This window comes from Pinus tabuliformis, chromosome X, assembly GCF_031772625.1.
Source record: "Pinus tabuliformis cultivar Carrire ecotype Pingquan chromosome X, CPIR1, whole genome shotgun sequence".
Taxonomy (NCBI): Eukaryota; Viridiplantae; Streptophyta; class Pinopsida; order Pinales; family Pinaceae; genus Pinus; species Pinus tabuliformis.
This window is the reverse complement of record NC_142308.1, coordinates 571,057,042-571,075,600: the sequence shown is the minus strand read 5'-3', so window position 1 is coordinate 571,075,600 and position 18,559 is coordinate 571,057,042. Positions and strand designations below refer to the sequence as shown.

Genomic DNA, 18,559 nt, shown 5'->3' with positions numbered 1-18,559 from the left:
TTTTTGGTTGGTTAATTTGTTGGTCAAGTCAAGGCTTTGACTTTGACTCTTATTATTGAATTTGGCTCATTGTACTCTCTGTTCAACATTTGAACACAATCTAATAGAAGAAGAATTTTAAAAGGGCCTTCCCCCTTGTGGGGTTTTTCCCTAGTCTTTGACCAAATTGGTCTCTCTTGTTAATGCTCTTGATTGTCTCTTATTGTCATTGCATTTACCGTTCTATCTTAAATTATTGTTGATTATTGGAAGAATTAATTGTTATTGAAAAGGTTGTTTATTGAGGAATTGAATTGGGCTAAAGTCATTGATATAGCATAGAGCAGTGAAAAATTAACATGCTATCAGAGCTAAGGTGAAAGACAAGCCCAAAGGAGACAAGAGCTAGAGCAATCATCTTTGAAAAAGTTGAAGGAATCTATCTGAACAGGTCAAAATGACTACTTCATACTTCAAGGAAGCTGAGAAGCTAGGAGACTCATCAAATTTTGTTGCTTAAAAGATAAGGTTGGAAATCATATCGGATGACAATGATGTCTTGGAGTACATACAAGGAAAAGTGCCTAAGCCCCCAGAAAATGCTCTTGTTGCTGCCAAGAACAAATACAAGAAAGGTGAGTTAAAAGCAAAGAAAACTATTGATGATGGCTTGCATGATCTTTTACTTGTCTATGTTGGAAATTTAAAGCTATCTAAGGAGGTGTATGATAAGCTAGTCGGCATGTATGAGGTCAACAATTTGAGTGAAATCATCTCCTTGAAAGATCAACTGAAAAATATTTAGATGAATAAAGTAGAATTTGTGCAATCCTATATCAAGAGGATATCTCATCTTAGAGATCAATTGCAGAGAGTTGGGGAAACTATTCCTGACAGGGAGTTGGCGTTGGTAACCCTTAAAGGCCTCCCTCCTATCTGGAAAACTCCATTACCATAATAAGCAATAACAACAATTCCTCGTCATTTGATGAACTAGTTGGAAAATGCACTCAAGAAGAATCCAGGATGATTTCAAGAGGGAGAATTCAAAAGCATGAAGAAGGAGAGCCTGTTGCATTTGTTACTCAAGACAAGAAGAAAAATGGAAAAGGAAGACCATCTGGTTCAAATAGCCCTTCTCCTGAGTCAAAGGACTCTAATAGAAGATTAAGGGATATTGAATGCTACAATTCTCACAAGCATGGTCACTATGCCTGAGACTAACCGAGAAAGAGAGATGCTCCAAGATCCGACCGAAGCTACAACAACAACAGGTACAAGGATAGGCGAAGTAATGATGAAGAGATGATAGAAGAAGAGGAGATGATAGAGGAAGAAGGGATGGTAGAAGGAGAAGAGATGTTCTAGATGATCGTGAAGAAAGTCCTTGTCCTCAAAAGAAGTCAAGGAACTCCAAGTATGAAAGTAATGTAGCTACTAGTCATCTGAATATATTCTTTTTTCAACCCTTTCTAGTTATTCTCCTCTGGATTTGTATGATAGTTGGCTAGTAGATAGCGAGGCTTCTAGACACTTCTTCGGGTATAAAGAATTCCTCTCAAATATGGTTGAGAGGGAGACAAATTTGAAGATTATTCTTGGGGACAACACTACATATCCAGTGAAGAGATTTGGTATTATCAAATTTGAGTTGGACTATGGAGAATCTGGTATTCTTCATGAAGTGATGTATGTTGCAGAACTAAATAAAAACTTGGTATCTATTTCTACTTTGGAAGACAAAGGAATGAGAGTAGCCTTCATCAAAGGAAAAGTCCTCACATGGCCTCGAAAATCTCGCAAGAGGGATGCTTTTACATTGGGATCTAGAGTTGAGGGACTCTATAGAGTTAATGGAAAACCTCTTCTAGTAATGGTCCACGATACTAATTATCAAAGTGAGCTACGACACCAAAGTAAAAAGAAGTCAAGAGGACCATCCCCCTCTAGCAAGATCAAGACCAATGATAATCCTAAGCCGAATAGAGTAGTTGGGATAAAACAAGTTTGGAAGGATGTTATGGCCGAAGAATCGATTATGAAGAATGATGAATGGGATATTGTTCTGAGATCTAAAGAAAAGTTTGACGCAACTTCAAAGTGCCTATATAAGATAAAGCATGAAGCAGATTTACGCATTGAGAAGTACAACGAAAAAGTATTGTTGAGCAGCCTCAAGGATTTGAAGTACAAGATAGGAAGACTCACATTTGCAAATTCGAGAAGCTTTATGTGGTTTGAAGCAATCTCCCCGAGAAGACTCGCGTTTGCAAATTGAATAAAGTTTTACGTGGTTTGAAGCAAGCTCCCTGACCCTAGAATGCTCGAATTGGCAGATACCTGGTGAAGCTTGGATTTACAAGAAACAGTGTTGATTTCAACCTCTACTTCAAATTGGTCCGAGGTATGACTTTGATTTTGGTTTTATATGTTGACGATCTATTCTTGACAAGTAGTGAGCCTTTGATGATCAAGCATAATAAGGAGTTGGCCTCTGAGTTCAAGATGAAAGATCTTGGTCTGAGATATACTTCCGAAGATATGACGCATGGATACACTGATGATGACTGGGCTAGAAACATTATTGACAGGAATAATACATCTAGGTGTTGCTTTAGCTTGGGATCTACGATGAAATCATGGATGAGGAGGAAACAAGACTTTGTTGCTTTAAGCAGGACCAAGGCAAAATATATTGTTATCTTGGAAGCGTTGTTTGAGAAGGTCCTAGTCTCTAGATATGGCAGAGATATATTGTGACAACAAGAGTGGGATCTGATTGGCAGAGAATCCCATGTTTCTTGACAAATCCAAGCACATTGAGATCAAATATCATTACATACATGATATGGCGCAGAGAGGAGCTATGAGACTCTGTCATACTTCGATTGATGAGCAAATTGTAGACATAGAGCAGCTTGGACTAATGGATGTGAACCTCCCGGGTAAGGGTCCCAGTTGATCAAGGAAAATGAGCTATGCTCTTCCCCCTATCTGAGCTCCCAAGGTGAGGAATTGAGCCTTAGAGCTCTTGGGGTTGAGGAAACTTTGGTTGACAAAGTATACCCCATGCTGATTTCTGGTAGCATCGAATGTGCTCTAAATCTCAAAATTTGCAAGGAGGCTTAGACACATGCATTCTCCAATACCCTGAAATCGTTTTGGGAAATTCCACCCAGAGACGGTTTTATTAAAATAATTAATTATTTTTAATGGGACCCTAAGTCTAAACTTTAGTAAATTAAAATAATTAATGGGTATTAATCTACACTGTGGGTGTAACTTCTAGAAAAGACGAGGATCAAGCCAAAATGATCTAAGCCATTGATTAGAAGTTAATATGGGTCGTTGGTTGTCCAACCGAAAGATATAAGAAGAGGCTTGAGGGGCACTTGAAGAATACACAGAGGGGAGATCAGAAGTTCGATTTTTTTAAGCAACGCCGCTGACGGAGAGATTTTCGATAGTGATCCTTTGCAGAGAGGGGCAGGGATAGTATCCGAAGGGAAATCTTTCCCAACCAGAGAACACTCAGCAGAGAAGAGAGAGAGAGAGATCCAATAGAGGTAGCGCAGAGCCAGAGAGGCTGACGCAAAGGCAGCGTAGGTTGACACAGAGGTAGCAAAGAAGTATTAAGGGAGTCTGGAATTTGCTGGAGGGTTCGATTTCTGCAGCTGGAAGCTGGGGTGTGAGATCAGCAAAGCAGAAGTCAGAATCTCAGAGGCAAATCAATCAGTTGGGAAGAGTGATGCAGATCCTACACAGTAAGACGTTGGGCTGACGCAAACACTGCACAGAGGCAAAGCAGAGGCAACCAGGGGTTTTTCATTCAACAGCTGAATTAACTAGGACTTCCAGTGATAGTGTGAGGTAATCTCACAAATCTCTCTGTTAGTGATATTCTCTGTAACTAGATTATCGGGAGGGCATATAGAGATTGTATTTAGAAATTACTACTACTTAATAATAAAACCCTCAGTTGTTGCACCGATTTTCCCGCATTGGGTTTTTCCGAGGACATTTGTCCAAAACTAATTGTGTAGATGTGTTGTATCTCTTTCTTATTCAGTTTCTTTTTTCCTCTTATAATTTAAATGGTGTAGATTGCAGTGTATTAATTTTGATATTTACTATAGGAAACAGTAAGTAACTTGATTCAGAAATTAACAAGTAGGAGAAACTTAATCAGCTGCTGCAGTAGAAATTTGGCCATCAAAATTTTCACACCCAAGTTGGCATCTGTCTTTCCGACCCATCTGGCCAAAGGGCACTAGCTGCTTGAGTTAGGCATGATCCTTACCACTTATGGTAATTGGCATCCCACTAAAGCTATAGATGCAAGTGTTCTACCACTGACTATGGAGGCCCTTCCGCATGGCTGCTAATAGACTCCTCAAATCAGTCCTCTCCTAAGACACTCATCCTCTAGCACTGATCACCAAACAAGATGACATCTGCAACTCCCTATTATTGTTACCTTGTCTCGATTTTTGTGCATGTGTCAATCTAGTTAGGGCATCATAACAGCCCTAAATCCCTGCTCCAAATACTAGTTTCCTTGTCCAACCCTGTTGCCTACCTAACTGACCTTTTAACTACCCTTCTGCACTATTGCAGCTTCAAGACACTACTTCAAGACTCCTGCAATACCACACAAGGCTACAACAAGGTTTCGGCCTTCATAGACAAGGAAATAATCTCATTTTGGGTTGTGGCCTAATTCAAATGTCCTGTGGCTAGGGAAGAGGTGCCTCCCCTAGCCCTTTCGGCATGATCTTATGATCGTGCCCTTTCGTCTAACTACACCTAAAATTAAATAATAAACCTAAAACTAATTATTTTTTACATAACATAAAATAATAATTCAAATGATTACCACACATTTGCCCAAACGCCCATATTTTCCCTACGAGATGGTGTATGGATGTTCTACAATGAAATGTGCACAATTAGCAATGTCACCATCGCCACAAGAGATGGAGGTCATTTGCCCCGATCTTTACACTCATTTATCCGACATGCATTATTATCAAACCTGAGCGCAAAGATAAACAAAGTCGTAATCGCCACAACACATGGAGGTCATTTGCCCCAATTCTTACCACTGTCTATCTGTCATTCGCTTATTATCGAACTTGAACAAGCTAAAGTCGAACCTACTCGAATTTCAACGAACCTTAATAAATTTCTTGAAGTTCTCCGAATTCCAAACCTCAACATTTAGGCCCAACAAACACTGTGACAGCCAAAATTCAAGTTTTTTCCTACAACAATTCATTGTCTTCCTCATATCAAAGAAATCATGGCTCCATCATCAAGGGAAGCTTGAAATATTTAAAGGAAATGGAGGAATGCCCCCACTTATGTTGTCCCATCTCCTTTATTTTCTTCAGAGTCTACTAGTTCTCCATCTACTAGAAGTGTGGTTGCAACAACAGCTTCAAATGCTGAAAAAACCATTGTTTTAGTAAGACAGCAGGCTCAAAAGAGAAAGTTGTATGATTGAATTTGTATCATCATCATGTAAAATTGTAAATGTTTTAGTTTCTAAATTCTGGAAAAAAAATTGAATCTTTATCTATAATTCATCTTTTTATGTTTAATTCACTAATTTGTTATATATATATATATATATATAACGTGCCCTCCGTCTTGTTTCCAAGGTCGTCATGTCTCATGTCGAACACTCATATTTCCATGACCTGTGTCATGTGTCATCTTGTCAGGTGACTTAGTTGGGCATGCATTCCATATCAGAAGAGAAGGAAATTGGAACCCAAAGTCACAAAATGCATGTTATGATGGGTGGCAGATGATTGTTGTGAAGGCAGCGCCAACTAGTACAAGTTGGGGGCCAAGCCTCCAACAACCATGATGATTCTTAATTGTTGATTTTTTGGGTAGCATTGGATGTGCTCTAGCTCCAAAATTTTGTGGAGGGGCTAGAACACATGAGATCTCCAAGACCCAAAAATCGTTTGAACTTTGGTGAAATTCCACCTAGATTGTATTTTATTAAAATAATTAATATTTTTAATGGGGTTCCTAAGTCTAAACTTGGGAAAATTAAAATATTAATGGGTATTAATGAAAATATGGATGAGAAGCTTCTAAGAGATGAGGATCAAATCTAATTTAATCTTAACTGTTGATTAGATACTTAATCTCGGTGGTTGATTTCTCAACAGGAAAAGTATAAATGGAGGCTTGGGGTCAGTTGGAGAAGACACACAAAGAGATTAAGGAAATCGATTTTCTGAGGTGAGAAGTTCTCAGGAGGGAAATTGATTGGGGAGATCTTGCAGCTGAGGAGCAATGATAGTTCGAGAATACAGACAGAGAGGCCGAGAGAAGCTTGTGGAGGCAACGCAATAGCCAAGAGAGCTAACGGTGGTCTAGTGTGGGCCCACGCAGCCTTGACGCAGAGCTAGAAGGGCCAGTGCAGAGGGAGAGAGAGTTGCCTTCCACGCAGAGTGCCAGAACTACTGGAACAGCCGAGAAAGTTGATGTAGTGGGCAAAAGAGTTGATGCAAAGCCTCAGAGAGCTCCACCTAGTGACTATGAAGGGGCAGCACAGTTGTATCTGGGGTCAGCCAGTTTCGCTGTTGTATCAACTGGAATCTACCGGGTGAAGTGAGGTAAAACTCACTCAGGTTTACTGCCATTGTATTTCTCTGTCATTGGTTTGTCGGGAGGGCAACCAACATTTGTATTTAGAGCTTCTGCTTAATAATAGAAAACCCTCAGAGTTGTTGCACTGGTTTTCCTACATTGGGTTTTTCCAAGGACGTTTAATCCAAAAATAAGTGTCATTTGCAAGATTGTCTCATTTATTTTTCAGGTTTTGATCTGTATATTGGTGTAGGCTGCAATGTATTTTCATTAATATTTTCTGAATATTTCTAAAAATAACTTGTTAAATGAAAAATACAAGTAGGTAATGCAAGTCAGTTTACTGCAGTAGGACTTCTGGTTTGTTAGATTCAGAAATTTTCACATTAATGACAATTGGGGGCCAGATGTTGGGCTTCTCCCTACAGCAGCTTAATGATGTTTTGTTTGTGCTTGGGTCTAGGGCCGCTATCTTTGTATCATGGAATCTCTATTTTTTCTTCTTTATGGCAGCAGTTTAGACATCAGTGTTTGGTTGATAACCAACCCAATTTTATGTCTTGATAGAGCTTGTGGTGGCTGCATGTGCAGACTGCATTTTTTTAAGGTACTCTATGTACATATTCTGAATATATTAATAGTAAAATGTTTTTCATTCAAAAGAAAAAAAGTAAACCTCAGTTATTCTCTAAGAAAAGCAGCAAGGAGTAACATCATATCATCAATTTTAATCCGGACTATCAAAAATATCAAAAGTAAACACCTTACTAGCCTTCACTACATCAACCTAGGCAACATGCTCCATTAAACCATCAAGCTTTTCCAGTAAAGAGCAGATACGATCTAAGAATAAATAAATTGTTTCAAAGCATACCTTATCTAGAAAATATTGGAAATAGACAGGAGAAAGGAGACCTCCAAGAACAGGAACACTGCTAGACAAAATTGCACTGATGCCATTGACATACCTATACTTCCACAAGAGTTCTATATTATGTCAGCAAAACACAAATTATGAGCTCCATTTAGATATGCAAGAGACAAAGGACCAATACCCTTGACAGCTCTGGCTAGATAGCTTCACATTATCTCATTTATAAATAATCTATATTCAATAAACTTCTCTAAATTCAGTGGGTTCACAGTAAGCTTATCATACTCTGATTGATCACCCACACTCTCTAGAGCTGCCCATGGAACGCGGGTCATTGCTGCCAATTCAGTTTCCAGTTTTGTCTCCAATCCATGCACTAATGTCATCAAGGCTCTAGTAATCACCGCTGAAAACTCATCCTGCAAAAACATTCAAGGCATATGGCTGATGCACAGTAAAAATGGTTTTCATATTTAATATGTTAGAAGAATGGAATGTACCTGCTCTTCTGACATATCCACCATATCTGCAAATTGTGCATCAATAATCTTTGAAATGTTTTCAGCTAACTGCCCTGCCTGTAATACAAAAAGAAATATTTAGTGAGATTCATATTGCACATTTTTTATTGACTTAATGAGCCCCCAAGCTCTTCCGCATCAGGAATAATTCTGTTTCTCTATAATCAAGAATGACGTCCGTAACACTCATGCAATCTACTCAGACAAATTCAGTTCTTATATTGAGGCTTTTCAGACAATTAATAATCTTTGGCCACGAACATTATAGAGAGTACTTCAAAGAGACAGCATGTGTAACATTATGAGCCTTCCACCTAACAGGTGGGAAAACAAAGTGCTCATTGTATCAGACTAGTATTTATCTATAAACTGCCTTGGTCATTCTAATGATTGGCTCACCAAAACTTATATAAGACAAAGTAACCATATGCTAGACTGTCCAACTAACCTTTTGTATTCTATTGCTGTCACAGAAATAAAAACACACCAATTGGTTTCTTTAACTACTATGATATAGAAAACAGAACTACAATAGCGAAGACACACAACGTAACACAATATTTACCCTGGTAAAATTGCTGTGAAAAAACCAGCAAGAAATGAAAGATTGTACCTTTCATCTTTTATATAATGGAAATTAATCTTATCAGAACCAGAACCAAACTGATCAACCCCTAAAATTGGAACTGGGAAAAAATAAAAACAAAAATGCCTACAAAAAACTACAGAAAATATTAAAATTCCGATTAAATATTCACTACACTTAAGGTGCAACCTGAACTGCTCAAACTTGTCTGTAGAGCTCCCCACCCAATCTGCATCTCTGAAGCCCTGAAGCCTCACTCCATTGACCTGCCTGTACAACAACCCATAAGCTGATGCGCCCCTGAGACACCTCAACACATGCTTGGCAACAACCCAATGCACTCTAGTAGGCTCAAGCATGAACTAACTCAACTGGTTAACTGTGAAGCAAATGCCAAGTCGTGCATTCACCAGATACATCAACGACCCTACAAACTCCCTTTAAAGTGTGGCATCACCTCACTCTCCTCTGGCAGCATCCACCTTCCTCCAATTTATGCCTAGAGGAATGGTCATGGCCTGCAACCTGCATGGGGAACCTCCTCAAGATCTTCAACGTGTGCTTGCCCTGTCCCAAGAAGATCTCCCCATCACCCTGCCATACCTCCAGCCCAAGGATATAGTGCATCAGCCCTAAATCCTTCATCTCAAGCTCCTTTAAAAGATCTCTCTTGTATTCCTGGATCAGGCTGCCTACTCCTGTCAATATCAGGTCATCTATATATAGCACTAGAATGAGTGGAAGACCTCCAACAACAATGTAGTATAGGTTGGGATCTGCTTCTCACACAGTGAAGCCCAATCCCAAAAGGTAACTGTCGATCCAGGCATACCATGCCCTTGGTCCCTGCTTGAGCTCATATAGGGCTCTCTTCAACCTGCATACATGTGTGCCTCTGCTGAAAGTCTCAAACCCCTCAGGCTGCTCAACATCTATCTCTTCCTCAACAACTTTGTCAAGGAAGGCAGACTTTATGTCCATTTGGTGGACCTTCCACCCCATATGTGCCGCAATCGCTAATATGGTTCTAATGGACAAGTATCAGGCCACAGGTGCAAACATCTCATCATAGTCTATCCCCTAGACCTAGGAGAACCCCTTGGCTACAAATATGGCCTTATACTTCTCCACACTCCCATCAGCTCCATGTTTGATCTTAGAGATCTAGCATGATCCAAACACTGATTTGCCAACTGGTCTTGGCACTATCTCCCAGACGTCTGTTATGAACATAAATTATGTAAAAATAGATAAAGATAGATAATAAATAATAATATAAATATAATAATAAATAATAAGTAAATTAACTAATGGTTAGTTAGTTAATAATGAAAAGGCATGTCTTAGAGACACGCCTGTTCGTGAAAGGGTACTTACCTGGCTATATATACAGGTCCCTCATTCTCATTTGTACTCATCCTACATCAATTCTAGTATACAATATACAATTTACAATTATTACCCTACGATAGATCTCTTTGTCTACGAAGTATTTTAATATTTCTATTGCATATACAACTAGTGGTCGTTACATTGGTATCAGAGTTATTTGATCCTTTGGATGCTCAACCACTGAAGAGAACTAGTCTGATCCGACCTCTGGCCATTAATCCTTCGTCAACCTTGTTGTTGTCACAATTGAAGCGTTTCGCTACACAAATTTGAAGTTTCTTTGTTTCACCAATTTCGTCATGCAGGGCTTTGGCCATTAAACAAAACAAAAAAGGAAGAAAAAAACAAGATAGTTTAAGAAAAATTTAAATAACAGAAGTACATATAAAGATTAAAAAAATAAAAAATAAAGATCTAAAAAAAAAAAATATATATATATATATAGAGTCCGATGTAAATTTTGAAGGAGAACATTCATATATATAAAGGTTCTACAATATTTATAAAAAGTGCATGATAAAGTTAAGAGGGAGTCTTTCCGGATATCGTTAAAACTATACGTAAGAGCAGGAAGAGTATATAATATTATCTTGATTCTTCATTAAGTGGTTTACAAGCCCGTGGTTTTAGCAACCCATGGTAATTGCCCAAGGTATTTTCAAGGTAAAAGAAGAACAAAAGGAATACAAAAACTCTATATGTGAATGATAAGTTCTACTTTTTACATAGAGAAAATTAACCGAGTCAAAGGCACATAAGTGGACATATATTTTATATTATACCCCAAAGAAGTGAATAGACATGTTTCACTAGGGTTGTAACTTTTCAAAAAGAAAAATAAAAGATTATATATAAAAGATATGTAAAGATAAGTTTTATATTATAAACGAGTATTTTAAAGAAAATTTCAAGTCATAAAATTATTGAAAATATATATAAGTACAAAGAGGGTATTATTATAGAAGATTACTTAAAAGGTCCATATATTAAAGTATATGAAGGGTAAAATCTAGAACTATAAAGAGACATAAGGATAACAAGTTATAACAAAGGAAGAGTACTTTTTAAAAGCATTATAATAAATATAAGGTGCAGTTTATTTAAATAGTGGAGCTATATTAACTTATTTTAAAGTGGGAACAAATATATAATTGAGGTAAATAAAAGTTAAAGGAATTTATAAAGGTGTTCAAGTTTATCAAATAAAAAGACACTTATTTTAAAGAAGAAAGATAGAGTCTAATTCGAAGATGAACAGAGAAATTATGGAATCCATACATAACTCTACATTTTGGATCAGATGTCCATTTTGTGGAGCACAGGATCAGTATTTATCGATTTATAAAAATCGCACAATACCTTGTCCCAAATGTCGAAGATTGTTTACTTTAGAAGAATAGCAATATAGCATCCAAACGCAAATTAAAGAATTAAACGAAAAAAATCGCAAAACTTCAGCAAAACAGTGAAACCTCATAGAAGAAATATAAAGATCTCGCAGAGCAGTTGCATGCAAAATCAACAAAATGCAACGAAGGAATTTTGCATCTGAGGAACCACAATGAGAAAATTATTGCACGGGTCAAAAAGTGTAAAAATTAGAAGCACAAGTTAGAACAAGAAAAAGAAGGTTTTGACAAAAAAAAATCAATGAAAGTCTATCAAAGAAAGAAGAGGAGAATTTATGCTTAAAATACCTTAACAAACAATTCTTTGAACAAATCAAGTGTTTTAAAGACAAGAAGCTTGAACGCCAAAATAAAGTTGACTCAAAAAATGAGGAATGCTTACTTCTCAAAAATCATAACCAAAATCTGCTCAAACAAATTAAAAAACTTAAGGACAATAAGAAATCATTAATGAATAGGTTCGAAAAAATTGTCGCAAAAGAAGCCTCAAAATCGCTCGATATAGTAGTCCAAATTGGGGAAGAAGAAGCAAATGTCGACCCCACTAATCTCACAGTTCATGAAAATCCCAATCCTACTGAAGTAAAGACGTACTCAGAGGCTGATGTTCAAACGACAGACACCCATTGCTATTATGTGACAACTGCAGTAGAATTTAGTATTTACTTTGATGTTTACTGAAGGGTTTTGTAAATAACTTATTATGGAAAACAAGTAGGAGAAATAAATCAGTGACTGCAGTGGAATTTTGTGTTAGAAATTTTCAAATCGTATCAGAGTAGAGATTAGGCAACAAGATTAGAGAATCTGCAATGAATCGTGAATATGACGCTGGAGCAGCAACTCAAAAGGACTCACGCAGTTCTCCCAGGAAAGAGCAAAGCACGAAAAATATTATGGATCACGACAATTATGTGTTAGCTTCCAGACTGGGAGAAGAAGTCGCTTGCTTGGCAAGTTCTGCTTCCTCTTAGGTTTGGTATATTGATAGTGGAGCTTCTGCGCACATGACGGGAATACAAGAATGTTTCTCGAGCTATCAAGAAGAACAGATGAACTTCCAAATCACCATGGGAAATAAGTCAAAATGTACCCCCGTAGGAAGAGGTATTGTAGTTTTTCAAACAGAAGCAAGGGATCAGCTTCAAGCTACCAATGTGTTGCATGTGCCTGGATTGGGGATGAATTTACTCTTTGTATCTCAGTTACAGAACCAGGGCTATGGTGTTTACTTCATTAGGAAGAAAGTATATATCAAACATCCGAGTTGGAAGAAGAAGGCCCAAATTGGAGTCAGAAGTAATAGAATGTATAAGTTATAGCTAGAATCTCCAATGGCACTGATAGGCAACAGTGGTGAAAAAGATTTGAATCAACTATGGCACAGAAGGATGGGGCACTTACACCATGAGGCTCTAAGAATTCTCAGAAGAACCGTCACAAGAGTTCCATAATTAAGTACCAAATGAGACGATGTATGCAGAGGTCGCGCACTGGGCAAGTACGCCAAAGAGGGCTTATTCCAGAAGTAACAATAGGGCAAAGAGTGTTTTGGGATTGATACACTCAAATATCTGCGGACCCATGTCCACAAAAGCTCTTAGAGGTGTTGAGTACTTCGTCACCTTCATTCATGACCATTCCAGGGAGACTTGGATCTACTTTCTAAAAACCAAGGATGAGGTTTTTGTTCGATTCAAAGAGTTTAAAGCGTTGGTTGAGAATCTGACAGGGAAGAGGATAAAAGTGTTGCGCTCAGACAATGGTGGAAAATACATTGATAAGATCTTCATTGATTTCTGCGCAAGGGAAGGCATCAGAAGAGAATGGACAGCCCCGTATAATCCAAAGCAAAATGGAGTAGTAGAGAGGAAGAACAAAACTATTGTTGAATCAGCGAGGGAAATGTTGTATGATCAGGATATGCCCAAGTTTCTATGGGAAGAAGCATGCAGCACAGCAGCATATGTTCAGAACAAGACTCCTCGCAACGCGTTAGGTAAGATTACTCTGAAGAGTGTCTTCACCAGTAAGAAGCCTGAAGTGAGTCATTTCAGAATATTTGGGAGTTTGGCATACTGCGATATACCCAAAGAAAAGAGGAAGAAGTTGGATCAAATTGCAGAAAAAGGATATCTTGCGGGATATAGCAAGAATGCTAAGGCATATAGATCGTAGTACGATGGGATGTAAAGTTCATGGAGGACAGGGCTTTTAATAAATCCCGAGAAATGCCTTCTGAAGAGCAGTCAAAGGATGATCCATTGGTCTAGCCACTTCGACCAACAGAAACCAACACCAGTATTGCTCCAAGGGACAAGAATCCAGAGGCATCACAGCAAAATCTTAGGAGGAGGAGCAAATAGATCTACCCACTATCAATGGAATAACGAGTTCAGAACTTCGACAAATACTACGAGATGCAGAGGATTTCATTGGAGCTCTTAAGCATGAGCAAAGGGAGAGTAGACAACCAGATAGATACCAAGCTTTGGTGGCTCAGGTTAGAGAACCCTCTATTTTTCAGGAGGTCGTTTAGCATCAAGTATGGGTAGATGATATGGTGGAGGAATACAGTTCTATAATGATCAATGATGTCTAGGAAGTGGTACCTAGGCCTCATGACATATCAGTTGTAGGTTCGAGATGGATTTCCAAGGTCAAATATGTTGCAGATGGCAGTGTGGAAAAATACAAATTCAGGGTCATGGCTAAGGGGTATGCTTAGAAGGAAGGTATAGACTAGAAGAAACCTTCGCCCCAGTAGCCAGGTGTAGTTCTATTAGATCTGTGATATCCCTTGCAGCATAGATGGGGTGGGAGAGTCACCAGATGGATGTCTAGACTGCGTTCTTGAACGGGGTGATAGAAGAAGTATACATTGAACAATCAGAGGGTTTTCAAACATATGAGAAGAAAACTCATATATGTAGGTTGAAGAAAGCCTTGTATGGGCTTAAACAAGCACCTAGAGCATGGTACAATCGAATTGATGGTTACTTGCAGAAGATGGGATTTGTCATGAGTGACGCAGATCCCAACCTCTACTATCTAATTGTAGAGAATGAGCCTCTAATTCTGGTGTTATATGTGGATGACCTTTTCCTGACAGGTTCATCCAGCCTCATCAAAGATTGCAAGGAATACCTAGCTACAAAATTTGACATGAAGGATATGCATTATTTTTTGGGGTTGGAAGTTTGGCAGCAGAAGGGTGGAATTTTCCTTGGACAAGGGAGATACGCTACAAAAATTTTAATAAGGTTCAAAATGCAGGGTTGTAGACCCATGGCTACTCCAATGATTACTAACTGGAAGAATATTGATGCGACTGAAAATAAAGAAGTAGATCCCACCTTATACAGGCAGCTCATAGAGTCCCTGATGTATCTGGTCAATACCAAGCCAAACATTTGTTACGATGTCAACACCCTCAGTCAGTTCATGGTGGAACCGAAGAGGGCACACTAGGCAGCAGCAAAGCATGTTCTCAAATATATACGAGGAATAGTCGAGCATGGATTAATGTACACCCGAGGCAATGGTATCACGCTGAGTGGGTTCACTAATGCAGATTGGGTTGGAAGTTCAGTAGATCAGAAAAGTACCATTGGGTACTGTTTCAACATTGGATCAGGAATGACCTCCTAGTGTAGTAGGAAACAAAAATCCGTAGCTCTGAGCTCCGCTAAAGCTGAATATATGGCAGCTAGCACAGCATCGTGTGAAGCCATATGACTTAGGAAGTTGCTTGTGAATCTATTTAGGAGAAGGATGGAAGCGACCAATATTTTGTGTGATAATCATAGTTGCATCACGCCCTTTGAGAATCCTGTTTTTCATGATCGGCCAAAGCACATTGACATCAAGTGTCACTTTATCAAACACTGTGTCCAACAAGGGGCAGTACAGTTACAGTACACTCCGACAAGAGAACAAGTGGTAGACATTCTCACCAAAGCTCTAAGAAGAACAAAGTTTGTTTATTTCAGGGAGATGGGGATGATTGAGAATATGTTTCAGTAGCAGAAACAGATAGTGCAGTTCTTAAGAGGGAGTTGCAGTGCAGCAATTAGCAGTGACAGTGTTATGGGCAGCATGATGCAGCATATTGAGAGGGAGTTGCAGTACAGATGTAGCAGTGGTAGTGGCAATGTTATGGGCAGCAGTACAGATTGCAGCAGTGCAGTGGATGAGGGGCAGCAAGTTGAGCATCAGTAGCGCAGAGGACCGATGTCGTGGATCAGTGTGATACTTCTACTGGGAAGTATTGCTACAGCAAATTCCTCGCTAAGAGGGAATGTTGATTTTTGGGTAGCATCGGATGTGCTCTAGCTCTGAAATTTTGTGGAGGGGCTAGAACACATGAGATCTCCAAGACCCAGAAATCGTTTGGTGAAATTCTTCTCGGATTGTATTTTATTAAAATAATTGATATTTTTAATGGGCTTCCTAAGTCTAAACTTAGGAAAATTAAAATATTAAAGGGTATTAATGAAAATATGGGTGAGAAGACTCTAAGAAACGAGGATCAAGTCTAATTTAATCTTAGCCGTTGATTAGAGATTAGATCACGGTCGTTGATATCTCAACAGGAAAAGTATAAAGAAAGACTTGAGAGTCATTTGGAGACACATTGGGAAAATACTCAATAACCCGAGGGAAATCAATTCTCAAGGAGTAAGATTTCGATTTCAGAGGGAGAGTTGCAGGGTGAAGGAAGAGGAGGGTATCAGCATCAATCGGAGACTGAGGAGGAGGTGACGCAGTGCATCAAAGGGACAGCGCAAAGGAACAGCTCAGAGAGGCAGCGCAGCAAGGGACGAGTCCTCACACAATATTCACACAATCCTCACGCAGAGATGACGCAGAGGTGACGCAGTGGAGGCTGCAGGGTCTCTTGGGTGTCATAATTTCTCCAAAAGGTGGAGGAAAATTATCTCAAGTGTTTTCTCAGAGATTTCTCTATGATTCTGCAAATCATTCCTTGTAAAGAGATTGTTGCTAAAGAATAATAAATAAACCCTCATTTGCTGCATTGGTTTTCCCGCATTGGGTTTTTCCGAGGCCTATTGTCCAAAAATAACTGTGTTGATGTGATTGATTCTTGTGCTTGTATTTCACTGTTCTTTTCTCCTTGCTATTATGTGACAAGTGCAGTAGAATTTACTTTGATGTTTACTGAAGGGTTTTGTAAATAACTTATTATGAAAAATAAGTAGAAGAAATAAATCAGTTACTGCAGTAGAATTTCGTGTTAGAAATTTTCACAATAAGTAAATTAACTAATGGTTAGTTAATTAATAATGAAAAGGCATGTCTTAGAGACATGCCTGTTCGTGAAAAGGTACTTACCTAGCTATATATACAGGACCCTCGTTCTCATTTGTACTCATCCTACATCAATTATTTTATACAATATACAATTTACAATTACTATCCTACGATGGATGTCTTTGTCTACGAAGTATTTTAATATTTCCACTGCGTATACGACTAGTGATCGTTACAATGTCATTCTTCATGATGGAGGAATACTCCTCCACCACAGCATCTCGCCATACTTGCTAAGAGGCTCCCTCCTTATAACAAGAAGGCTTTGATTTTAACAACTCAATCATCAGTGCCATGTACCACATATACCTTTGTGGTTGCCTACTCTGTCTCAATGTGGAGCTACGGACTCCAACTCTATCCTGAGCCTCCATGATCAACTGATCTGTCGTCTTGGTTCGTCTTCTCCTTGTGTTAGGAGACTCTGGTTAAGTGGTCTCCACTCGCTGTGCTCTCCTCCTAGTCCTACGCTTTCTCCTCATTTGCATGTGTGAAATTTCCACGAAATGCAGCAACTGGAAATTATTCTCCTAAATTATGCAGTTTATTAGTCTTCTATTAATTATTAACGACAAATATCGAATAACTCACACTGCAATTTTTCACGAATAAAAACACTGCGAAATATAAAATACCGGAACTAAGAAAATAATACATGATAAAGAATCTCATGTTTGCAGGTTGAAGGCACTTTATGGCCTTAAGTACACTCCAAGGGCTTGGTATGCAAGGATGGACACATATCTACAAAGATTCAGCTTTTCAATTACTTTTGTCGATCTAAATCTCTATATCAAGATAGTGAAGGATGAACCCGTAATCATTCTTCTATATGTGGATGATCTTCTCATAACAGGTGTGGAAGGTCGTATTCAAGAATGCAAGAAGCAATTGGCAGCAGAATTTGATATGAAGGATCTGGGGTTGATGCACTATTACTTGGGGTTGGAAGTTTGGCAAGGACCTGGTGAAATATATCTAGGTCAAGGAAAATATGTGATTAAGATGCTGCAAAGGTTTGGCATGATGGACTGCAAACTTATGACAACCCCCATGATCACAAATTTGAAGAGGTTACGAAGTTCCAATTCAAGCCTTGAATATTCTCTGATATATCTTGTGAACACTCGACCAAACATTTTCTTTGCAGTGAATATTCTCAGTCAGTTTCAGATAAAACCTAAGTATGACCATTGGATAGCAGCCAAGAATATATAGAGAAATCTGCAAGGAACAATACATTACTGCCTGAACTATGATAAAAATAATTATGTCCAATAGATTGGATATACAAATTCTAATTGGGAAGGTAGTGGGATAAATGGAAGAAGCACTACGGTGTTGAGAAATCTAGGGCATCAATAGTTAGGTGATTTCTCTACTTATGATAATTGCTTGTGATAGACTTTTGCTTCTTGATTATGATCTTCTCTTTCTTATAGATATTATCGTGTTATTTTCATCAAGACAATTGCCATATCATGAACAATAAAGAAACAAGAGACACAGTATATAGGCTTGTCATCCAGGGCCAAAACCTCTCACTCTTTGAGGAAAAACCAAACAAAATTCTTCTTATAGATCCTCAATTGATGAATACCAAGACCATGACAAAGACCCTTGACACTAGAGTCCTCCCAAGACCAAGTCACTAGCTTCCTCGCCAACACTACTCTTCCTCTTCTCCTTCTCGGCTTCCTTCAAAATTCCAGCCTATCTTTTTCGTTTTGCAGTTCCTTTGCTTGACAATAGAAACCCTAGATCAGATTTGTTCCTTGAATAGTCTCTTCAAGAGGGAGACTCTCACTCTATCTTGCTCGGCGTGCTTCAGCAAAGGTTTCTACCCAAACAA

General features: G+C 38.6%; 1 protein-coding gene across 1 annotated transcript in view; it reads right to left on the bottom strand.

The window, feature by feature from the left end:
- HIT1 (Membrane trafficking VPS53 family protein) overlaps positions 1-18,559 on the bottom strand; it is a 361,304-nt gene that overhangs the window by 115,518 nt on the left and 227,227 nt on the right. The window contains exons 18-20 of the mRNA XM_089448976.1: positions 7,966-8,043; positions 7,751-7,884; positions 7,466-7,559 (exon numbers count right to left, since the gene is read on the bottom strand). Coding sequence (XP_089305102.1) covers positions 7,466-7,559; positions 7,751-7,884; positions 7,966-8,043 — 306 coding nt within the window. The remainder of the gene's footprint in view (positions 1-7,465; positions 7,560-7,750; positions 7,885-7,965; positions 8,044-18,559) is intronic.